Below are 25,765 nucleotides of genomic sequence, written 5' to 3'. Positions count from 1 at the left end.
CAAGCAGAGAAAGACAACTATCATATGATCTCCCTGATATGAGGAAGTGGTGATGCAACATGGGGGCTTAAGTGGGTAGGAGAAGAATAAATGAAACAAGATGGGATTGGGAGGGAGACAAACCATAAGTGACTCTTAATCTCACAAAAGAAACTGAGGGTTGCTACGGGGAGGGTGTTTGGGAGAAGGGGGTGGGATTATGGACATTGGGGAGGGTATGTGCTTTGGTGAGTGCTGTGAAGTGTGTAAACCTGGTGAATCACAGACCTGTACCCCTGGGGATAAAAATATATGTTTATAAAAAATAAAAAATTAAAAAAAAAAGACAAGAAATAACAGGGGTTGGTGAGGAGGTGGAGAATAGGGAACCCTCGTGCACTGTTGGTGAAATGTAAATTGGTGCAGCCGCTGTGGAAAACAGTCTGGAGGTCCCTCAAAAAATTAAAAGTTGAAATATCATATGATCCAGTAATTTCACTACTGAGTATTTGCCCAAAGACTACAAAAACACTAATTCAAAGGAATACATGCATCCCTATGTCTAGAGCAGCATTATTTACAATAGCCAAGATATGGAAGCAACCCAAGTGACCACAGATAGATGAATGGATAAAGAAGATATGGTATGTATACAATGGAATATTACTCAGCCATAAGAAAGAATGCAATCTTGTCATTTGTGACAACAGACATGGACCTAGAGTGTAGAAGGTTCAGTGAAATAAGTCAGTCAGAAAAAAAAAATACTGTATGATTTCAGTCGTATGTGGAATCTCAAAAAACAAAAGAATAAACAAATAAAAAGTAGAATCAGACCTATAAATACAGAAAACAAACTGGTGGTTGGAGGGGAGGGGGATGGGCAAAATGAGTGGAGAGTGGGAGATAGTCTTCTAGGCATAGAGTGAAGAAGTCACAGGAATAGAACGTGCAGCAGAGGGAATACAGTCAATGATATTGTAACAGTGTTGTGTGGTGACGGATGGCAGCTACCATTCCTGGGAGCACAGTATAACATATAGAGTGGTTGAATCACTGTTGTATGCCTAAAACTAACGTGATCCGGTGTCAGCTGTACTTAAAAAAATGAAAGAGCTATTTTTTTTTAGATTTGTATTTGTTTATTTGCAAGAGAGAGAGAGAGCGAGCGAGCGAGCACAAGCAGTGGGAGCAGCAGGCAGAGGGAGAAGCAGGCTCCCCACTGAGCAGGGATCCGGATGTAAGACTTGATCCCAGGACCCCAGGATCATGACCTGAGTTGAAGGCAGATGCTTAACCAACTGAACCACCCAGGCATCCCTGAAAGAGCTATTCTGATTCAGATATCATGTTATTGTTACTTAAATCAGAAGTATTACAAATCAGCATCAACAAAACTTCAAGCTAAAATTTGCTTAAAGGGAAACTGGCAAGAAAGAGGTATATTTTTCCTGTTCTAATAGATCCCAAAGCATGAGGATAGGACAATGCCTAGGGAGCTTGGACATTCCAGGTTACTTGAAAGACATATTTCCTAGAGGAGGAAGAGTCTCATTTACTTTGGTTTATGAAATATAACAAAAGCCTTCCATTTTATTATCTCTAATATCATGCTGGCCCCAAATCTTGATAATGGCTTTCTAGATGTATCTATTTTATTTATTTAGTTAGTCAGTTAGTTGTTTGTTTAAGAGGGTGAAAGAGAATGAGAAGGGGGAGTGGCAGAGGGAGGAGAAGCAGACTTCCTGCTGAGCAGGGAGCCTGATGCAGGGCTGGATCCCAAGACCCTGAGATCATATCCTGAACCAAAGTCAGACCCTTAAGAGACTGAGCCACCCAGGTACCCCTAGCTCTATCTGTCTTTCTAAGGATAGGGGAGAGAGACTATAATTTAATGAGTTGCCTTTGTGGATTATGTAACTGTCTCCCAGGAGTTGTAGTCTGAAAAGCATTTCCCAGGATGCAACCTTCCCAGAGGGGACGGACAATGTTGAGTCTGTGCCTGCATGGTTAAACAAGTACTCCCCTAAGGAAGGTGAACCAAAAGGCAGCATTAATCTGAGAGATACTACCACTCACTGGCTAGTGCATAGCATGACACAGAGACTGCATGGTATTCTTTCTGTGGTTTATGCACTCTCCTAATGTTTCTTTGTTAATCAGATCTGAAACGGATATGTACAAAAAGGAAGGGAGGTGGCAGTGAGAAAGTGAGGTGATCCCACTACATGGGAAAGAGATGTTAAACATGAGAAAGAAAAGAGAAAAAAGGTGAACGTAGTTCAACTTTCCAGTCTTTGGTGATCCCAAAATGCTTCATCTTTGTCAACAGTCTTGTGGGAGATGGGTGGCCCTTATCCTTGGCTTCATATCAGAAACACTGGGGAAGCTTTTAAAAATCCCCATACCCAAGGGGTACCTGGGTGGCTCAGTCTGTCAAGCATCTCACTTCAGCTCGGGTCATGACTTTGGGTCCTGGGATCAAGCCCCATATTGGGCTCCATGCTCAGTGGGGAGTCTGCTTGTCCTTCTCTTTCTCTCTCTCTCTCTCTCTCTCCCCCTCTGCTCCTCCCCCTACTCGTAGTCTGTTCCTCTGTTTCATTCTTATCTTTGGTCACGTGGCCAAGTCCTCCTCATCCCTTAAAACTGCTTAGAGGTCATCTCCTTGAAGCTTCTCTGAATCCTCTGTAAGGGTAAGTGCCTTCTTCTGGTTTTCCCATAGCACACGGAACATCTTTTTAACATGACACAATATTGTCTTGAAATTATTTGGTTGTCTCAATCTTCCCTTACAAAGTTTGTGAAGTTCGTGAAGGGGTTGGATAGGATCATTGTCTAAACTCTTCCACACTTAATCACCATTTAGAATACGGTACTAGATCTATAATATGGGCAGAATTATGTATTGAATTTTATCTGTATAAATACAATTTATAGGTGAGCAAGTCATATACCTCTACTCCTCAGTGAAGAAGAAAGGCCATTATTGTATCTTAGCGACCCTGAGAAAGTATGTTGCACATAATACACCCGAGTGAAAAAAAAATTATTATACTGGAGGAGAGAATTGTGTTAAATTTAGTTCATTGAAACAGAACACGTTAGGGCAGTGAATCTTTGAGAAATGACTGGAGAAACAGATCAGATAGCAAGGAGGTATCTTTGGGCTTACAGTTGTTTGGCCACAGCAATGAAGCACGTGAAGAACCCAGCTGTGATCCAACCAAAGTATAATATCAGGCGTCTGGCTGAACCACCAAGTCTCTGTAACTCCTCACATTACTGTCATTATAAAAAGGAAAGTCATGTGTATATAAGGTAAACACAAATCAGGGATGGAGCAACTGGTGGTCTGATCAACCGCACCTTTGGAGGAGGGACGGGGGCGTGGTTTGGAGGGATGCTGTAGCAGAGAGCAGTGCCCCCACTCATTGCCCCTTAGCCCTCACCTCTACCTACAGAATCCTGTTTACTGGGAATACCCACAAGTCTGTGCCCGAAGACTTTCTTGGATCATGAGAGCATGGGGTGCCTGTACACAGAACAAGTCCCAAGTGCCAGAGAGTTAGTGCCCTCGAAATAGTCCTCAACCAGTGACCAATAGGGACCTGGTGTATACATACCCCGGCTTCCCAATCTCTTGACTGGATAGTTCTGGAGTTATACACTGTTTCCTACAATTACCCACAATGGTAACTGACTTAATGATACTGTCTTTTTGGCTTCCTTTCCTTCTTCCCTGGATAACTTCCCCAATCCTCCTGGGTTTCCAAGACCATATCATAAAGAAATGACTTGCTCTCGAATTCTTTTTTTTTTTTTTTTAAGATTTTATTTATTTATTTGACAGAGAGATCACAAGTAGGCAGAGAGGCAGACAGAGAGAGAAGGGGAAGCATGCTCGCCGCTGAGCAGAGCGCCCAATGGCGGGGCTGGATCCCAGGACCCTGCGATTATGACCTGAGCCGAAGGCAGAGGCTTTAACCCACTGAGCCACCCAGGCGCCCCTTGCTCTCAAATTCTTATTTCAGGGTCCCTTCTGGGAGAGCCCAAATCAAGGTGGGTGTGTATGATGGGCAAAAGATGAGTGAAAAGGGATGACTGTGAGAAAAAAGCAGAAGTTTCTAGCTGAAGACATGTTTGACAACTCCAAATCTCGTGTTGCTCCCACTGATATGGCCACAACCCAAGTTAAACACCCTTGTGAATCTGCTATGCTTGCCACATTCTCCAGTGTGAGGACAGAAATGCTGCTAAGAAACAAAGCATCACCCCTCATTTATTTTTTACTGAACAGAGTGAATTTTAACTTCAAAGTTCCATTTTTCCTTTGTTTTTTTTAAGGGACATTGTTGATGTCTTACCCAGATCCACTCAGATCACTTGTACCAGCTCTGAGTGCTTTCCTGCTAATGACTTGCACCTATGGCCTTCAAAGATTTGCCCTTTAGCACGGGGGCCTAGATATGCTTTGGAGTGTGTCTCCTCTGACCCCCATGGTTGGAGTTATCAAATAAAATACAGAACTTTCCGTTAAATTTTAATTTCAGATAAACAATGAATACTTTTTAGTATAAAAATATACTATTTATAGAGTGTATAAATGAAAGTAATATTTCATGGGAGTTAACTTATTTATTTAAATACTTATTTTGAAAAGATTTTATTTATTTGACACAGAGAGAGCGAGCACTAACAGGGGGAGCAGCAGGCAGAGGGAGAGGGAGAAGCAGGCTTCCTGCAGAGCAGGGAGCCTGATGTGGGGCTCGACCCCAGGACCCTGCAATCGTGACCTGAGCTGAAGGCTGCCACCGAGCCACCCAGGCACTCCAGATGTCACTTTTTTAAAAAAAAGTTGTTTATCTGAAATTTAGGTTTACCTGGGCATCCAACCTGTACATTTATTCACTAAATCTGGAAACCCTCTCCACAAGAATCCACAGTCAATGGCTAATTGGTATAGGAGTGCTATGGTCCAGTTCCTCGAAATGAAAAAACTCAGAGACACAATTTAGGATCCAGAATCCCTTGTGGGATCAAGCTGGGTTTTCACATTCAGACCTCATCTGAGATGGCCCGTTGCTTGGGTTCTTTCCTTTCTTTATTCTGCTTCCATTCCTCCTATACTGGCTTCTCCTGGAATCATTTCATTAATAAACCACTCACTTACAAATCCTTGTCTGAGGGTATGGTTCTGGGCGAGCATGACTTCAGGCAGATACCTCACAAATCAGACCACATTAACAACTCATCACAATGTAAAAGGGATTAGGTATCCCTGCCCTGAGGAGCATTCTGTTTAACAACTATAGCTTAATGCATATTCTTTTTATTTTTTTCAAAAGTCTCCTATGCCTCCTCTGTCAAGTCCCTAGCAACAAGGGAAGAACAATTTGCCATGCTCTCCTGGGAGGCTGCGGGGCCTTGCCTAGCCCCTTCATACTCTCCCCTGCTTTCCAACTACTGAAGAGAAAGTCAACCAGGTATCTGGTAAAACATCATTTCCACTCTGGTAAGATAGGAGTTTCAAACAAGAATGCCCAAGGCCAGCTGCTCCTGAAAAAGAGCAATGAACCATGAAAAAGTAGGCATTATGGAGGGGAAAGGGGAATTCATTGCTAAACTGGGTCAGGTACGAGACCAAAGAGCCTGGGCTCTTAGACTCTCTTTAGAGAAATTTGCTGTTCCATCTTCGAAAATGAGTTACTGGGGAGAAGGCAGTTTTGCTTGCAAAACCTAAAGAGAAAAGAAAGTCTGCCAGTTTTACTATTTGCCTTTGCAGAATTACTGCAGCTTCAAGCAAACAAAAAGGAGCTAACGTCTTTTGGTGATGAGAGTTGAGAAAAGATGGGCTACTTCCTGCCCAACTTTCTAAGGAATAATTTTGGGATGATGTAGCTCATCTCACTGTGGCAGTCCATTAATGAGTCATCACTTTGATAAATGCACGTTCTAGGAAAAGAACATTTTGCTCTACTGATCTCCCAAACAGCTTCCCCCCCCCCTTTCTTAATGGGAAAACACTGTTCTTGACATGCTGAAGCCAAACCATCCCTGACCACTACATTCTGATCTTCTAGAAACCATTTCAGGTTTAAAGATCAATCTATTTCACCTCCTTTCAGTTTACAACAAGAACAAGAAAATCCTGGGTCAGTGCACCAGAAACACGTCCATGTGGCTTTATAACTTAATGATTATTTACACCCAGCCGTGGATAAGACCCAAGAAATAAACCCAGGCAAGTAGATTCTGGAAGGACAACAAAAGCACTATGATACTAGAGATCATACCCCTTATTCTTGTTGAGTAACCTGAAGACTAATTAATTTAAAATGAAATAACCTGTTGGTTGAGTCAGGAGATTTTTTTACAAGTTCCTTTTTTTTTTTTTTTTTCAAATAGGAATCCTATCTTTCCTCTTTTTATAGATATTGTCTTTCTGAAATGGTAGCCTGAATTCGTTACCAACACGGTTCATCCATGGAGTCCCCAAGAGGCTGGGCAAAAATAGCAACACTAACCTAGTTGCTTATCATCTCTAAATAATTTAGAGCGTGTCTGAGACTCAGGAGTTCAACAACAACCAAAAACAAAAATGAGAATTTTATAGAAAGATTCTGTGGAAATTGGCATGAGGCTACCCCAAGGTCAGTCAAAGGAAACTATTTCAAAGATAAAAGAAACCAGGGTTTGAATTGTTTTTTATCATCGAAGAAGTATATCTATATTCTTTTTTTTTAAGATTTATTTATTTATTTGACAGACAGAGATCACAAGTAGGCAGAGAGGCAGGCAGAGAGAGAGAGGAGGAAGCAGGCTCCCTGCTGAGCAGAGAGCCCGATGCGGGACTCGATCCCAAGACCCTGAGATCATCACCCAAGCTGAAGGCAGAGGCTTAACCCACTGAGCCACCCAGGCGCCCCAGTATATCTATATTCTTGAAAATTTAAAAAATACTGAATATCGTGACGATCTTCTGATAGTGGATGATAAGGATTTATCTCCTACTTCCTCGGTTTTTTTTCCTGTGTGGTTTTACATAAAGGGCACTACTTTGAAACAATGCTATAGAGAAAAAAAGCAGCAGGTATGGAGATTAACCACGGGGGGGGGGGGGTGAAAATGAATAGTAAAAAGAGGGTCCTCTCTATGGGGATTTGGTGTTCCATATTCTAAAATGAATTAAAAGGGAGAATTCAATTCTGCTTGCGTAACCCAAAAAGGCTTCACTCCCTGGCTTTGCAGAATTACTGCAGCTCCAAGAAAAAAAAAAAAGGTAGTTAACATTTGGACAAACCAGTGAAACATGAGGATAGATGTTTTTTTTCTCCTCATGGCCTCTGATAATGTATTCATCGCGAAAATAAGCCTTGGCTTATGCCCTGAGATGATAAAGAAAATCCAGCCAGATATGAGATGACTATGCTCTTGGCTACCCTTTCATTTTCCTTTTCTTGACAAGGTGAAAACTCTGTGTATAGGAGATTCTCCACTGGCCCCATTGTTAATGAGTTAGAAGAGGTGGAACTAGAAAGAAGTGGAATTTATGGAAATTCTCTGGAGCAGTTCAACTGATGAAATTATTATCAATTTTTTAAAAGCTGCAAGGAGTATATATATCCCTCAGAGGTTTCTTTTTCAGAAACTTAAACAGAAAGATCATGAACTCAAGGAGCAGAATTTATTTTTCCTGCATATCTCCATTCGAACCGCAACCTTAAGCACCAGAACATCAAGTCTCATCCTTACAGGTAACACGGAAGATTTTGAGAGCTGTAATTCCAGAAGGGTAAGTGCTTTCCATTTCAATTAAAAAAATATCCTCTTGTCTTTTCATATTATGTTGGGAGTTCTCCAAGATGTAATACTTTATAGGTACCCAGAAGTACCATCTGATTGAAAATACATTAGTTTTCTTCTCAGGCTCTACCACTGCCTAATCTATATGCACCTTACCTGTCTGAACCAGGGACTGACTTTAAACTCCGCAAGTTCTGGCTGTCTAGGTCCAAACTGTAGCTCCGCCCACTTTCCGTTTTTGGAGTCATGATCTCTCCCCTGGTTGCTGATCTGAACTTGCTCAGGAGAAATCTGAAATTACATAAATAGGTCTATACTTAAAAAGTAACATAAGAGAAAAGGCATTTTAAGATATCCTTTCAAGAATACCATTTCTTAAAAAAAATACCATTTCTAATATTTTCAACAGTAAATAATTCTTCAATAAAACGGCCTTTGGGCTGAGAGGTCCTGGGGAGACCTCTGCAAGTACACTGTCAAGGGTGAGGGTAGAGGAAGTTATCACATTGTCCCAAGGCCATACCACTTGCTGGTAGACCAGGCTTCCATCCCTGAAAGGAAAAAGACCATCAGCTTTCGAACTCCCCACTGTCACCTGAGAATGGAGAAACATGGCCTGGGTTGAGCCTATGTTCAGGGATGCTAAGGACCAGGAGCCTGGACTCCCCTTGCTCAGAGAAGGGAGCTAAAATGATTCTCTGGGACAAACCGAGGTGGCCACAGATTAGCTTACAGCTCCGTGAGAACAGCAGCTCTGCCCTGCTGGTTTCCTGACAGCTCCCTGAGCTGAGAGTGATGCCTGGCACCCACGAGAACCCAATCAATTCTTGCGGAATGAATGACTAAACCCAGGTGGTGGAAACCATCTTTCTGTCTTTCGTGACATTTCTCCCTGTGGGAGTGAAGTTTGAACAATGGAGCGTCTCATGTACGATGAGATCTGACTCCGTTGCCATTTTACTAAATTATTTAGAACTGAGCAAAAATAGCTTTTCAGGAACTGAGATTTGAGTCATGATCCAAGCTACTGAATGCCCAAAACCTAGGGGTTTTCAAATATACTTTAATAAAGAACCAAAGCTATCTTCTTATTGTGACAGCATTGGGAAAAGCCAGTTCTTTTACCTTATATTCTAGTTTTCTAGGGGGAAAAAAGTATACTCCAAAGGTAGGGGGACAATCTTAAGAAAAGCTGCCAAATGCCTCTGTTTCAAAGATATATCAAGAGTGTCTTGTCAAAGTGTCAGAAGCTTCAATCTAATGGGAAAATTACATATTTTGGTAAAAATGACACTTAATATACTATCAGTCTGGGCTGCTCTGAGCCCCCTTACACGTGACCCCACATCTACTCTTCTACTTAAGTTGTTTTTTCCAAGTGGAATCACTCTTCCCCACGTTTGGCTATCCTGGATCCCTGCCTATCTTTCCAGGTCCTCATCTAGTCACACTTACAATTTGATGTCATTCCCAATGGCCTCTGTGACCTCCCGCCACTGATTAGCTAAGCTTCTTCCTTAAGATTTACTTAATTATTTATTGCATTATGATCTCTCTTGTAGGGAATTAACACCTCATTTCCATTTAGAAAGGCTTTCAGGTAGCTCATATTGTCCTCTTACACTTTCCCGAACTTCCTCTATACAGATTAACTTTCCAGGCGTGAACCTTTTCTACCCAACTAGCTGTTACAGTTATTGAAGACAGTTCCATCAGATCTCAGTTCTGAGTTCCCCCAGGGCACGGTCCCGGTGCTGTGACTGTTTTAAATTCAGAGCGCCTGCACTTCATTGTGCTGGTGGGTTACTTCTTGTCTCCCGGCTCCAAGTTCCCAGCTCTGTGACCTATGCAGCGAAGCCTGGGCTAGCATCTGCAAATTACGGCTCCTGCAAGCACTTGTGTGCTCTGCGTGGCTTGTTCAATCAAGCCTGATGAGCCAGGCTGGAATTTCCATGCCAGAAACTGTAGCATGAAAAGAAAGAAAAAAAAAGAAAGAAAAAAGCCACAGGTCCAGTGCTGGGGAACTCACAGTTAAGTACGTCCTGGGACGACTGTAATGGGAATGAGGTTGAATGGTAGGATTGGGTCATATAATGGAAATCTCTGAATGTCATGTTAAGGAGTTGGAATGAACTCTCAGTTTTTCTAAGACGAGTGAGGGCGTGGTGTCAGACTACCAGGTAAGGAGGGATATGCAGGCACAAGGCCTTGTGGGGATGCTGAAGGGCGATGAATGGATTCAACCTGGGAGGAACGACCCATCCGTGGGGTGGGATGTACAGTTGGTCACTCCAGGCTCTCTCTCACATTCATGCCCGCTAATTAATGAAAACGTGGTTAGTCACGAGTGTCTGAGCTACAGGACATTTAGGTTTCATTCCCACTCAGAGTTCGCGATTCAAAGAACAAAAGCCAAACCAAACCAGACTTTCTCTGGAGCCAGAGAAAGGCTCAGATACTAGAAATCTCTCACTCTGCTTCCCACTGAGAGAACAAAACACTGCTACCTAGAGAGAATCATGCGCTGACTTGGCAGGTGTTAGAACACTCACTACCTAAGCAACAAAACAGACCAACAGTTGCCTGAGAAAAAAAAGACCAGCAAAATGTAGAGCTGGAAGGCAGAAGTTGGCCTTTTGGTCCTTTCCACCTGCATTTTTGGGGGTCTCTTTCCTCTCCTGAGGAAGCCCCTATACCCCTGGTTTCCTAGTGCCTCTCTGAATTGTGCTCCTCTATATGCCTCCCATTCTCATTTCTGGTACTTGAAACATATCTTTTCTGAATTAATGAGGTAGCCAAATGGGATTTCTTCCTTAAGGAAGCCCACATTTTAAACAGGGGACAGTATGTTTTAAGCCCAATTAATCAGTCTTTCATTTGGTTACTTCCTGTATCAGCACTCAGGTTGGGGGTTGGGTGGCGACATTCTACAACCAAGCCAGTTGTCATGTCTTTATAGACAAGACTGGTCCTGACAGGAAAGCTTCTACCCCGAAGTAATGAGGACCTTTCTGGGCAGGACCAGATATGTTAAATGAAATAAAAACTTTTACAGGTTCAGGTCCAAGGGGAAATTTAATTATCTAAGACCAAAAGTAAGTAAGACTGCATTTACTGAGGGGAATGATAGAACGTTGCCTTGGTTGGGTATGATGACCTTCTCTGTGTCACTGAAATGATATCCAACTTGAAAAAAACATGGAGTCTTTCTTTCAGAGGTTTCTGGAATAAAGATCAACTATTCCTTTGGAAAGGGTGTGTCTTACCCTTTTTTCCTGGGTCCATCACGACTGGCCTTTTGCCCGGAAGAAGGTGAAGTGTCTGCCTTTTCTGGGTCCTGGCGGGATTGCTCTTGACTTTGTGTTTCTTCAGTTCCTCATTAAAAACAATCAGAAGACAAATTTCCATACAAAATGGCCAGAAATGAGAGCAATTTTCTATTCTTCATTCACTTTCCTACGTTCGCATGGGACAAAGAAGTCTATAATAATTGGCAATGACATTGCCATCCTGTCTCCTAGTCACACAGTTATTTCTAATCTGCTGAGTGCTCTAGAGTTAGATGAAGATGACGATCAGGACTCATCTGTGGGAGGTTTGCTGAGGTAAGCTTTCTAGGGATGACTATGATGGAGGAAGGATGTCTCACCCCCTCTACAGATATTTTTAGGGTAGAGGAGGCTGGGTTCATGAGAAATCAAAATCCCTAGAGACAGGATTATAGAAACAATACCTGATTTCTGAGCACATAAACCAGATCTCCTGTGAGGGTGAGCTGCTTGTCTACACCTCACGGCTTGAGGGAGTCTACATTCGGAATGGTGCTGAAGTTTGGGTGGGGAAAGCAGCCAGAGCTAACTGCTTCACCCTAGCTCTACTCCCTGTGGCATCAGAATTGATCTTCCCCATGTGGGAAAGCCCTTCCTTGCTGGGGCCACATCTAAAAGTGATAGTGAAATCAGTCCCAAATCTCCAACTCTACCTTCCAGACTTAAAAACAAGGGCATTTGTCTCTGGATATGAAAGATGAGACACCCTAGGAACTAAAGGGTATTCATTCCACCCCAGGCATTGTAACAACCAGAAACACCCCCCTTTCATTTCTAAATGCTCCTCTGGCTTGAGGGAGGAGGGCACAGTGCACAGTACCATCTCTTGGTTGAGAACCACTGGATTAGTAAAAGGAACATGTAAAAGATATTTTATGGAAATACATCGTGTTGAAAAAAATCAAGGATTGCTTTCAAAATGTGAATCATTTAGTTCATCTGTTTTATGTTACTTTCTTAAATGTCTAGGAAAATACTGGAAATGCATTCAGGGAAAGAACTATCTATGATGAAGATAAATGCCTCCTTTGAAAATCACAGTGTGTCAGATATATGGAAAATCACTGTGGATTTTATTTTCTACTGACTTCCTCTTCCCTTGTATGAATTGCAGATTTATATTTCATGCTACTGAGTTTTGAAATGACCTAAGGGATTCAGGAAATTCAACTATGTTCATTTGCAACATATCCAGGGAAATTATGGAGCCCACCAAAATGAAGAGTAAGACAGTTTCGAAACCAAATAATTACTTTAATTACCTGGACTTCTTCTTAAGATGGACTGTCGGACTACATCAGTGCCCAGAACGTTGACTTGCTTGAAACGCTTTGCCTTTTCTTCAAAAAACCATTCACCAGTTATAATCCTTAGCTGCCTGCTCAAGGGAAAAGGGGAGACCACTGAAATTGAGTTATTTAGCTAAATCATTAACTCTCACAAATCCCTAATTGAGTAAAAACTGGCCAGTCATTTACAAAGTCTACCTGAATGTCTTGAGTATTTCACAGTCATTACAATGGCTACTATTACTTGAATATATACTATATACCAGTTACTTGCTAATAGCTCTTCATACTTCATATGCTTTTATCCATATAACAACCCCATGTAAACATTATTATCCTCATTTTATAGATGGGGAAATTGACACTTAGAACAATAAAATGACATGTCTCATATCACATAGCTGGTAAGTAAGTAATAGAGCCAGGATCCCAGCCCGAGCAGCCTGGTCTAGGGCTCAAATTGTTAACACTATATTCGTGGGCAAATACTCTTCAGTGGAAACCATGGGGAAAGAATGAAGGTTTTGAATTACAAAGGGACTAAAGTTAGAACTCTGCTTTAGAACGATACCTTGATGTAATATGATGACTGGCTTAGAATAAAGAGCAAAGGGAGCAAAGAGACAGGTTTGGCCAGGGTAGTCGTCAAGAAGAGAGGTAAGACCCATGCTGGGGCAATGGCAAGACTTACAGAAATGAGATCAATTAAAAATATAGGAAGTAGAAGGGCCTGCTTGGATTTCATAATCAACTGAATGTTGAAGGTGGAAAGGAAGGATCTTTGGACAACCATGTCCATTTTTAGAAGCCTGGCCTGCAAAGACTACACAAACCCTTTACCATTCTCTGACCATGGCTTGTAGAAGTGTTGGTACAGCAGTGTTCAGCTGCCACCATCTGAACACTTCTTCCCCAGGACCATAATGGGAATGAGGTTGAAAGGTAGGGTTGGGTCATATAATGGAAATCTCTGAATGTCATGTTAAGGAGTTGGAATGAATTCTCGGTTTTTCTAAAGCTCAGGCTGGATGATTTCATCTCTGGGTCATTATATGGACAAAGGAGAAACCAGACACAGGCCAATTAGGAAGTTATTACAACAGATAGAATAGGAAATGATGAAGATGTGTATCAGGGATGGGAGCAAGGGATACAAAGAAAGATACAGATTCTTGGGTCACTGAGAATCAGCAAGATTGGTGACAAGTCATGGGGTGCCGGGTGGCTCAGTGGGTTAAGCCTCTGCCTTCGGCTCAGGTCGTGATCACAGTGTCCCAGGATCGAACCCCACATTGGGTTCTTTGCTCAGTGGGGAGCCTGCTTCCTCCTCTCTCTCTCTGCCTGCCTCTCTGCCTGCTTGGGATCTCTCTCTCTCTCTCCATCAAATAAATAAAAGGTCTTAAAAAAAAAAAAGATTGGTGACAGGTCAGACATGGTGGCTGAAGAAAGCAGCTGAGAATCAACTAGAGGTTTCTAGCCCTAAGAATCATATACATATGATTCAGTAACTAAATGGACTTAAAAATTAATAATTGGATCCTAAATTTGATAAAAACCACCCCAGGAAAATATGTCAATATGTTCCTTACCAGCAATTATAAAAGACAAAATTAAATTATATATGAGGGGCACCTGGGTGGCTCAGTGGGTTAAACCTCTGCCTTCAGCTCAGGTCATGATCACAGGATCCTGGGATGGAGCCCCGCATTGGGCTCTCTGTTCAGTGGGGAGCCTGCTTCCCCCTCTCTCCCTGCCTGCCTCTCTGCCTACTTGTGATCTCTCTCTCTCTCTCTGTGTCAAATAAATAAAATCTAAAAAAATTAAATTATATATGAAATACAGTTCCACTAGTTGGGGGGGAGTGAAAACGTTACCCTTGGAGCAAATTATTCATTAAAAGGAAAGACCATAGCATGTATATTTCAGATTTATTCCCAAGCAGCTAGATCATCTGTTAAGAAACAAGGGCTACTGGATTAGCTACAAACTACTTCCATTATATTTATGGAATATATCAAATCTGAGAGGATCTAATCTAACAACACAAAATGCTTAGATAGGATAAATTATTTCTGGATACATCTGTAGTGCTCCACAGACAAATATCATTACCTACGTTGGAAACAGAGGTGGTAATCATGCTACTCTGAATTCTTAAACATGTCTCTTCAAGGTTCCTGTCCCTTCATTATTCCCCCAAGTGCTTGGTACTGCTGATCACATGTCGTTAGAGAATTAAATTTACGAATCAGCTGACCGTAAAATAGAAAGATTGTCCTAGATGATCTAGGTGGACCCAAAGTAATCCTAAAGCCCTTAAAATCGGTATGAACAGGAGGAAGTCAGATCTGTGAGACTTCAAAGCTATGGAACAGGAAGTCGGATTCCAAATATGAGAAAGATCCAACACACTAAGAAGGTTCTGAGATATTCACATCAACAGGTAAGGACCAGAGAGAAAGGATTTTAGAACTAAACCTGACTCTTAGCTAACAACAAACAAGGACACAGTAGCCTCATTCCTATGGCCATCAGGAATCAGATTCTGTCTAAAAAGAGAACTTGGAAGTCAAATCTCTGCAAAGCCTTCCAACAGGATCTCAGCCTGCCGACACCTTGATCTCAGCCTTGTGAACCTTGACTACAGAAACAGACCCAGCCAACCCAGATTTCTGAGCTACAGAACCAGGCGATAATCTATTGGCACTGTTTGAAACTGCTAAATTTGTGATGATGGCAAGAAAAAGGAAAACAATACTCAAATGTAGAAACGTATTTGTTCTAATAGTCAACCCAGGAAATGATGTGTGATAAAATAAATACAGGGAATTCAGGAGACCAATAGGGCAGAGGTTGGCAAACAATGGTGTGTGGACAAAATTCATCCCTACTACATGTTTTGTATGGTCTGGGAGCTAGGAGTGGTTTTTATATTTTTTTAGTGGTTGGGGAAAAAAAATATCAAAAGAACAGTATTTCATGACATATGAAAATTATATGAATTCTATTCAAAATTCAGGATCTGTAAGTCAAGTTTTATTGGATTATAGCCATGCTCACTTGTTTATGTATTATCTCTGGCTGTTTTTCCACTATAAATGCAAGGTTTGGTATTTTTAGCAGAGACTGCATGGCCTTCAAACTCTACAATATTTATTCTCTGAAATTTTAGTTTTTAAAAATTTGCCAACCTCTGCAAAAGGACAGAGTTTACACACAATGGAAAAAAAAAAGGAACAAGGGAAGTAATATAAATCAGCAATTGAAAACGACCCAATAGTGGCATACCAAAATCACACTTGTGGTTTTTGTTTGTTTTGTTTTGTTAATCTTTCTGGGATATGGAGTGAGCTGGATAGCACACCAACAGCAGTTTCATATGTGACAGTGAAAAGTGGGTAACCACCTGTCTACATGTCCCAGGAAATGGTACTCCATATCGTCTTTACAATATATGCCTAGAACTGCTGCCAACACCTAACACAAATAAGATCTTCCCAGAATTGTTAGTCATTACCTCTTGCTATCCTTGTAAAAACAATAACTATAATCCCTGTATTTGCTCAACTCAGATGGGCACTTGAGTCATTTGTCATTTCAGAGCTCTGGAAAACATCAGAACAAGCTCTCAGGACTGTGCCTTTGCCATGTTCTCTGATCCTGGAGATAGATGGGAGTCTTGCTGGAAGAATGCGGAACCGATACAGAGGGATTGTATACCACGTACCAAGGAATGTGCTAGGCGCTTAATACAGATCTCGAATCCTTACTCTAAACCATGAAGTAGTTATTATTATTCTCTCTTTCAGATGAGAAAACCAAAGCTGACAAGGGTTTAATAACTTGCCAAAGGTATAAAGGTATTATGACAGAAACGGGATTTATACTGAAAGCTCATACTCTTTACATTTGGCTAAACTGCCAGAAAAGAACACATAGGTGCCAGCTATAAGGCTTTAAACAAAGATGAAAACATAGAGAAGTGAAGGAATAATACATAGCATTTCATATGATAGGCTATGATTACACACAGATGTGCATCCGCACATCCACACATGGACCCTAGGGCCAGAGTGAGAGGATATAAACATGACACCGACTGTGAAATTTATATCCCTCTCTGTTACGTCATCTAATATTTGAAAGATACAAGGCTTGGAATATATTTGGTGTTTCCCCTAGAACATACTCTGAAGAATGAGTCTGACTGAAGCTAAGGGAGTTACACTCATTATTTGTCATTAATGATTATTTACTATTCAGAGTTTTCTAGGCCCTACTTTTTTTTCAAGGTCAAACTCCTTGGACTTCAAACTTTCACTTGGAAGCTTATTTAAATGTAAAGTCGAGTTCTCCTTAGATTTATAGAGGGAAAATTTGTAATCTTTCCCTTAAGAAAAAAAAGAAAATAACTAAAACATTCATTTCCTGGTTATCTTCCATGAGCTACCGGAGAGATCTGAGATAAGACATGTTTATTAAATATGCTGAGATACGAAAGAAGTTTCCTTCCTGTTATTCATAAAGAAACTAATAAGAATTCTTTTACAAATTTACTCATTACATATCAAATATTTATTGCATTCCTACTAGGTACTAGGCCTTCCGTTAAGGCTAGGAGTAAAAATGTCAATAAGACAAGCAGGAACCCTGGCCTTATGTAGAAGATAGTCTATATTTTTTCTTTTTTTCCAAACACAAAATTTGAAAAACAAATCCCTAGATACATTATGGTAAAACGGCAGAACACCCCAGAAAAAGAGAACATCTTACAGATAGGTAGAGAGGAAAAAAATTTCCCAAATTACATACAAAGAAATGACAATTAGAATGATAGTTGACTTTCAATAGTAATAATAAAATATGGAATCTATCCAGTCAATGATATCTTCAAAGTACTGGAAGGAAATAACTACCAACCGAAAATTGTGTATACAGAAAACTACTGTTCAGGAATGAGGATGAAATAAAAAGAAATTTCAGTAAATTAAAAACTGAAATGATTAATTGTCAACAGATTTTCACTAAAGGAAGATCTAAAAGACTGTACTTCAAGAAGTAAAAGAGATCTCAGATATAAAAGGAAATGGTGACATGGCAGGAATGCTCATAATAGCCAAACTGTGGAAAAAGCTGAGATGCCCTTCAACAGACGAATGAAGAAAGCTATGGTCCATATATACAATGGAATATTACTCAGCCATCAGAAAAGATGAATACCCAACTTTTGCATCAACATGGATGGGACTGGAGGAGATTATGCTGAGTGAAATTAAATCAAGCAGAAAAAGGCAATTATCACATGGTTTCACTTATTTATGGAACATAAGGAATAACATGGAGGACATTAGGAGAAGGAAAGGAAAAGTGAAGAGGGGGAAACAAGACAAACCATGAGAGACTGTGGACTCTGAGAAACAAACTGAGGATTTTGGAGGGGAGGGGGGTCCAGGGATGGGTGAGCCTGGTGGTGGGTATTAAGGAGGGCACGTATTTCATGGAGCACAGGGTGTTGTACATAAACAATGAATCTTGGAACACTGCATCAAAAACTAATGATGTACTGTATGGTAACTAACATAACACAATAAAAGAATTTAAAAAAAAAGAAATGGTGGCAAATGAAATTAGTAAAACATGTGGATAAATCTAAACAGTGATATATATACAAAATTAAAATATCTAATTGTTGAATTAAAAAAATAAGATATGTCTAAACAATAACTTAAAAAATGAAAGCCTACAAATAGATATGTCTAAAACAAAACAAAAAGTATATATAAGCCAGGGGGTGGGAGTCAAGATGGCGGAGGAGTAGCAGGTGAGATGACATCAGGTTGTGGGAGTTCAGTTAGATAGTTATCAAACCATTCCAAACACCTACAAATCCAACAGGAGATCTAAGAGAAGAGCAGCAATTCTAGAAACAGAAAATCAACCACTTTCTGAAAGTTTTTCCTCCATGCATTTGACCCTTAACTTTCTTCATGTGACTGTGCATCCCAGCTACTTATTTATAACGACCCACAGAAGATTCTCTGGAGGAATACCATGTAGGACATTAGGAGAAGGAAAGGAAAAGTGAATTGGGGTAAATTGGAGGGGGAAACAAAGCATGAGAGACTGTGGACTCTGAGAAACAAATGGAGGGTTTTGGAGGGGAGGGGAGGGGAGGGGAGTGGGAGGTTGGGTGAGCCTGGTGATGGGTATTAAGGAGGGCACGTATTGCATGGAGCACTGGGTGCGGTGCATAAACAATGAATCTCGGAACACTGAAAAAATAAAATAATAATAATTTTTTTAAAAAAGTATATATAAGCCAGGGAGAAGATATTCAAAGTTTAAGAATATCAAATTCCTTTTCTTAATTAGAAGAAAAATAAAACTACTGATTCATAAAATTAAATATGAATGTTATGATTTCTAGAGTAACCACTGAAAATAAAAAATCATATATAATATCTGCACTAGTCGAAAATATAAAATGGAATGAAAAAAATATATTTTAATCTGTAAGAAGTATGAATAAAAGCAAATAAAATCTACAGATAATATATAAAAGTAAATATTATAGTGACCACAATAGAAACAAATGTACATATTACACTAATTACTATGAATATAAGTAAACTGAACTACAGTTTAAGAAAAAATATTGTCAGATTAAACTTTAAAAATTATGTATGGCATATATGTATGTACATACATGTATTATGTATATAGCATACAAGTATATAAAATATTTACATAATTTAAAATAGCATATATGCTATATAGAAGAGTCTCACTGTAAGCATATGGACATAGAAATGTTAAAAGTTAAGGGTAGAATAAGATATACCATGTAAATGTTAATTTAAAAAACTTGATACAGTTGTATTAATGGCAGACAAAATAGACAAAGACAAAAGCATTTCTAGAAGTGAAGAAACTCATTAAAAAACCTTCAAATTAGTAAAGACTAACAGTCAAACAGAAGATTGGACAATGGTCATAAATAGTCATATCACAAAAAAGGAGACCAAAAAGACCAATAAACCTATGAAAATGTGGTCAACCTCGTTAGTCATCAGAAAATTTCAGATTAAAATCACAGTAAGATATCTACTTATCTCTCTCAATTTGGCAAAAATTTAAAATTTTTGTGAATCCAAGTGTTGGTCAGATTGTGAAATAAAACAAAACAAAACAAAGCTTTTATATAATGCTGGTGGAGTTTAAACTGCTATAATCGTTATGAAAAACAATATTAAATTATTTTTTAAAAATGAAAAATGCTCATATCATTTGTCCTACAAGTTCATTCCTAGGTGGACTCCCTAGAGAAGTCTTCTCAAACATTTTTGGCATAGGTCACAGTAAAAAATATGTTTTATATCAGAAAATATATTCCAGAACAGTCCAGAAAATACAAACATACATATTTACATACATATATACAAACACATTTGTTATTATATTTACACACACATATAACTATACGTATACCGACATTTTCTGTTCTATTTTCTTTTTAGTGCTGGTCACAACCCATCAATGGGACAATGGGTCATGACCTATAGTTTTAAAAACCCCACCTTAGGGAAACTCTTGTATGTCTTTGTCAGGACATATGTACAAGAATGTCATAGCAAGAACAAACAAAACCCAAACTCAGCAAGAGGAAGGAAATAATAAAGATTAGAGCAGAAATAAAGGATAGAGAAACTAAAACCAATAAAACAGATCAATGAAACCAAGAGCTGGTTCTTTGAAAAGATCAACAAAACTGATAAATCTCTAAGAAGATTCATTTAAAAAAAAAAGAGAGAGAGAGAACCCAAGTAAACAAAATTTCTAATGAGAGAGGAGAAATAACAACCAACACCACAGAAATACAAGCAATTTTAAGAGAATATTATGAAAACCTATATGCCAACAAATTGAACAACCTAGAAGAAACAGATACCAAACTGTAGCAGGAAGAAATACAAAATTTGAACAAAACAATCACCAGCAATAGAATAGAGTCAGTAATCAAAAACTAAACAAAACAAAACAAAAACTTACAACAAACAAAAATCCTGGACCAAATTACATGAAAAACACAAAAGGAAGGAAAACTTCCAAATTCATTTAATGAGTCCACTATCACCCTGATGCCAAAACCAGATAAAGACACCACAAAAAAAAAAAAAAAAGAGAGAGAGAGAGAGAGAGAGAGAGAACTATAGGCCAATATCTGTCATGAATATAAATGCAACAATCAAAACAAAGTATTAGCAAATCAAATCCAACAATACACTAAAAATGTCATAAACCATAATTAGGAGGGATTTATTCCTGGGATTCAAGGGTGGTTCCATATTCACAAAACAATCAATGTGATGTATTACTTCATAAGATAAAGGATGAAAAAACCATATGATCATATCAAAAGATGCAGAAAAAGCACTTGGCAAAGTACAACATCCATTCATGATAAAAACCCTGCACAAACTAGGTGACTAATATAACATAATAATAAAAAATAAATAGGGGCGCCTGGGTGGCTTAGAGAGTTAAGTCTCTGCCTTTGGCTCAGGTCATGATCTCAGGGTCCTGGGATCGAGACCTGCATTGGGCTCTCTGCCCCCTCTATCTGCCTGCCTCTCTGCCTACTTGTGATCTCTTGCTCTCTATCAAATAAATAAATAAAATCATCATAAATAAATAAATAAATAAATAAATAAATTCGTCAAAAAAAAAAAAGTAGGTCTAGAGGACACATATCCCAACATAATAAAGGACATACATACAAAACCCACAGCCAACATCATACTCAGTGAGGAAAAGCTGAGGGCTTCCCCCTAAGGTCAGGAAGAAGACAAGGATGTCTGCTCTTACCATTTTCATTCAATATAGGACTGCAAGTCCTAGCCACAGCAATTAGACAACATAAAGAAATAAAAGGCATCCAAATTGGTAAGGAAGAGTAAAATTCTCACTATGTGCAAATGATACTACATATAGAAAACTATAATAACTCTACCAAAAAACTTCCAGAAATGATAAATGAATTCAGTAAAGTCATAGGATATAAAATCAATGTACAGAAATCTGTTGCATTCCTATACAGTAATAATGAAGCAGGAAAAAGTAAAATTAATGAAACAATCCCATTTATAATTGGACAAAAAACCCCAATAAAATAGCTCAGAACAAACTCAACCAAAATGGTGAAAGATCTACATTCTGAAAACTATAAAACACCCGTGAAAAAATTCAAGAAGATGCAAAGAAATGGAAAGATATTCCATCTCATGGGTCGGAAAAACAAAGTGTTAAAATGTCTATACTACCCAAAGCAACCTACAGATTTAATGCAATTTCTATTAAAATACCAACAGGATTTTTTCACAGAACTAGAACAAACAATCCTAAAATTTGTATGGAGCCACAAAAGGCCTCAAATAGCCAAAGAAATCTTGAAAAAGGAAAACAAAATTGGAGGTATCGCAATTCCAGATTTCAAGTTATATTACACAGTGGTAGTAATTTAAAAATGGTATAGTACTGGCATAAAAAATTGACATATAGGTCAATGGAATAGAACAGAAAACCGAGAAATAAACCTACAGTTATACAGTCAATTAATCTTCAACAAAGGAAGAATGAATATAAAGTGGGAAAAAGTCTCTTTTTAAAAGATTTAGTTGAGAGAGTTTGGGGGAGGGACAGAGGGAGAGGAAGAGAGAAAATCCAGTCAGACTCCCTGCTGAGCATGGAGCTGGATGCTGAGCTCCATCCCCTGACCTTGAGATCATAATTGGAGCCAAAATCAAGAGTAAGCAGAAGAAGACAAGGATGGATGGATGATGAGCCACTCGGGTGCCCCAAAAGACAGTCTCTTCAATAGTGTTGGGAAAACCAGACAGCCATTTGCAAAAGAATGAAGCTGGACAATTTTTTTTTGCTGCATACACTAACATAAACTCAAAATGGATGAAAGAAGTAAATGTGAGACCTGAAACCAGAAAAATCCTTGAAAAGAGCACAGGCCACAGTATCTGTGACAATGGCCACAGCAACATATTTCTCGGTATGCCTCCTGGGGTAAGAGACATAAAAGCAAAAATAAAGTATCAGGCTACATCAAAAGAAAAATCTTCTACACATTGAGAGAAACAATTAACAAAACTAAAAGGCAACCTAATGAATGGGAGACGAAATCTGTAGATGACATATCTGATAAAGGGTTAGTATCCAAATATATAAAGAGCTGATACAACTCAACCCCCCAAAAGCAAATAATTCAATTAAAAAATGGGCAGAAGTCATGAACAGACATTTTTCCAAAAAGACATACAGATGGCCAACAGATAAAAAGATTCTCAATATCACTTATCATCGGGGAAATGCAAATCAAAACTATAATGAGATATCACCTCACTTCCACCTGTCAGAAGAGCTAAAATCAAAACACAAGAGACAAAAAGTGTTGACAAGGATGTGGAGAAAAGGGACCACTCTTGCACTCGTGGTGGGAATGCAAATTGCTGCAGCCACTATGGAAAACATTATGGAGGTTTCTCAAAAAAATTAAAATAGAACTACTCATGATCCATGAATCACAGTACTGGATATTTATCCCCCAAACACAAAAACACAAATTCAAAGGCATACACGCACCCCTATGTTTATTGCAGCTTTACAAAAGTCAAACTGTGGAAGCAACCCAAGTGTCCAACAACAGATGAATGGATAGAGATGTGGAGCGCACACACATGGAATGTCATTTAGTCACAAATGTGAAATCTTTCCATTTGTAACAACATAAGTAGAGCTAGGGAGTATAATTCTAAGTGAAATAAGTCAGAGAAAGACAAACACCATATGATCTCATTCATATGTGGAACTTAGGAAAAAACAACCAAAGGGAAAGAGAGAAAGAGAGAGAGAGAGACAGAGAGAGAGAGAGAGAGAGAGAGAGAGATCGATCAAGAAAGACTGTTAACTAAAGAGAACAAACTGATGATTACCAGAAGGGAGGTAGGTAGGGTGACGGGGGATTTAGGGGATGGGGATTAGAGAGTACACTTAATCATGATGAAAATAAAATTTAAAAAATGAAATTGGAAAAAAATATTCTGGCCGCATTTTTATAACATTATAAAGTAAAACAGTATAAATGCCCATCAACAATAGACACCTTACATGATGATACAATAGTGACGATAAAGATGCATGTAATGGTATTCACAGAAACATGGGTAGATTTCACAAAAGAAGGCTGAGATGAAAATGTCACAAAGAATACATACAGTAGTGTTTGCAGTTTTGTAGCACTCAAAAATGAATGATTATAAAACATATCATTTAAGGACATATCCAAGTGCAGCAAAACCATAAAACAAAGCAAGGGAATGAAAAATACAAAACGAGAATGGTCTCATTCTTAAACGGGATGATGAAGATACACTCCTTTTATTTATTTATTCCTTCCTTCCTTCATTTATTTATTTATTTAGAATGCTTTTTTAAAAAAGATTTTATTTATTTAGAAAGAGAGAAAGAGATCACAAGTAGGCAGAGAGGCAGGCTGGGGGGGGGGGGCATCAGGCTCCCAGCTGAGCAGAGAGCCCGATGCGGGGCTTGATCCCAGGACCCTGAGACCATGACCTGAGCTGAAGGCAGAGGCTTAACCCACTGAGCTACCCAGGCGCCCCACAGACACTCCTTTTATTATTGTTTAAACTGTACATACACATTACAGAGTGTCTTTCTATATATGATACTTTCACATTAAAAGAAACCCCCTAGTCTATGTAGGTGTTTAGAGACCATTCCATAGTTAACAAAGCATTCTAAAAACTGGGGAGTGCTCATATATATAATTATATATTGAAATAAATTGAAATCATATATTGAAAAATATGATTGAAAAATAGCATGTCAAGGCACTCAAAACAGCTTCTTACCACTCCAAAATTCTCTGGGTCAATGTGGGATCACTCTGATGTGAATCTCTCCCTTGCATCTGGATTATGGAAATTTGACAAAGTAAGGGTGATTTGTCCATCAAACCAAAGATCACCAGGAACCCACTTATGGCTGAACGAGTTGATATATTTTTCATCACAATGAAGGACAAGACAGGCCATGAACCATGGGACAGCTCAGGAAGAGGGCATTTGTAAGAGGTTAATATAGGATTTGGGTTTTTGTTAGGTAATTTTGGAGAGAGTTCAAGGGAGCAGGGATTTGGTCTAGATTAGGTGATGTCAGGAAGTGGGAACAATGCTACAACCAGGGTCTTGAGTTTCCTGTAGAAGGAGGCAAATGGGAACAAGGCTGAAGCTTCAACTGGTAAAGAAGCAGCAGTTCATTCACATTAGTCGGAAAAGGGGGGATGTTTCGCTTTTTGTGCCTTGAACAGTCATCTTATTTTTTTCTGTTCTTGGACAAGGCTATGTATTGTCTTTACTTTGTTTCAATTCATCATGGTTGCAGTATAATCCTGTGGGATGCCCGTGCTCTGAGATGATGTCCAACAGGCGAACACCATGGCCTTCTGGTGAGTGTCAGCTCATCTCCTACTAACAGCAAAGCCTGTATGTAAACATCAGGCCAGTTTCCAGATGTCAGGGGCTGAATGTCTCTTTCTCATAACAAAGGGCTATACATTCCCTTTTGCACTCTCTATACTATCTTTTTTCAAGTTTACTGATGGAGACTCATATTTTAGCTATTTCGGTGATATTGCATCTACTTCAGTAATTATTACTAATTTGTTGAAAACAAAATCAGTTTCCTCCTTCTTTAAAAAGAGAAAGACTCTCACAAGGATATGCAATGGCATGAAATGTCATAGCATGGCATGAACAGAAGATCAAGTCATCAATACCATAAAGGTAATTCATTTTTTGGTTCCATCATGTTGTCTGAGTTCAACTGGAGTACTGATGAGGAAAAATGACCATTATGACTGTCTTTGTGTTGGACGGCAACCGCCTCCGCTAGTATAATTATGTGGAATTTTGTAGTTCTCATTAAGAGAGCAAAATGAATGAAATGGCTGTGTCAGGGTCTCTTTCATTCTGTTCCTAGAGTTAGATCTGAGACTAGACCTATAGCAACCAACTTGTCAAAATGAGAAGTGATTGTAGAAAATGTCAAGGGCTGCTCAGCCCTTTGTAATAGGTCGCCTCCCCCCACCCACGAGTCCTTGCTATAAATTGTTCCAGCGGTCCAGCAATAAAAATCTCTTTACTTTGATCCCATCCAAAGTAAATTACAATAAAGGTTGTGCTTCCAACTGATTAGAGAATGAGTCACTTTCTGACTAATCTCATCTCTTGGAGGTCAGGGTGAGAATTTCAATTTTACGGTCTATTAAGCATGGAG

The 25,765-nt window shown here is 39.2% G+C and overlaps 1 protein-coding gene across 6 annotated transcripts in view; it reads right to left on the bottom strand.

Moving 5' to 3' along the window:
* The window catches only part of SYTL5 (synaptotagmin like 5), a 129,929-nt gene that overhangs the window by 46,378 nt on the left and 57,786 nt on the right, over positions 1 to 25,765 (bottom strand). For 5 of the 6 annotated variants that reach the window (XM_032330561.1, XM_032330565.1, XM_032330563.1 and 2 more), the window contains exons 4-6: positions 12,374 to 12,489; positions 11,049 to 11,157; positions 7,939 to 8,073 (exon numbers count right to left, since the gene is read on the bottom strand). In XM_032330561.1, the coding sequence (XP_032186452.1) occupies positions 7,939 to 8,073; positions 11,049 to 11,157; positions 12,374 to 12,489 (360 nt within the window). The remainder of the gene's footprint in view (positions 1 to 7,938; positions 8,074 to 11,048; positions 11,158 to 12,373; positions 12,490 to 25,765) is intronic. The other variant, XM_032330564.1, reaches the window with a different exon arrangement.

This window comes from Mustela erminea, chromosome X (assembly GCF_009829155.1).
Source record: "Mustela erminea isolate mMusErm1 chromosome X, mMusErm1.Pri, whole genome shotgun sequence".
NCBI lineage: Eukaryota > Metazoa > Chordata > Mammalia > Carnivora > Mustelidae > Mustela > Mustela erminea.
The sequence above is the reverse complement of the archived record's forward strand: the minus strand, read 5'-3'. Positions and strand labels throughout refer to the sequence as shown.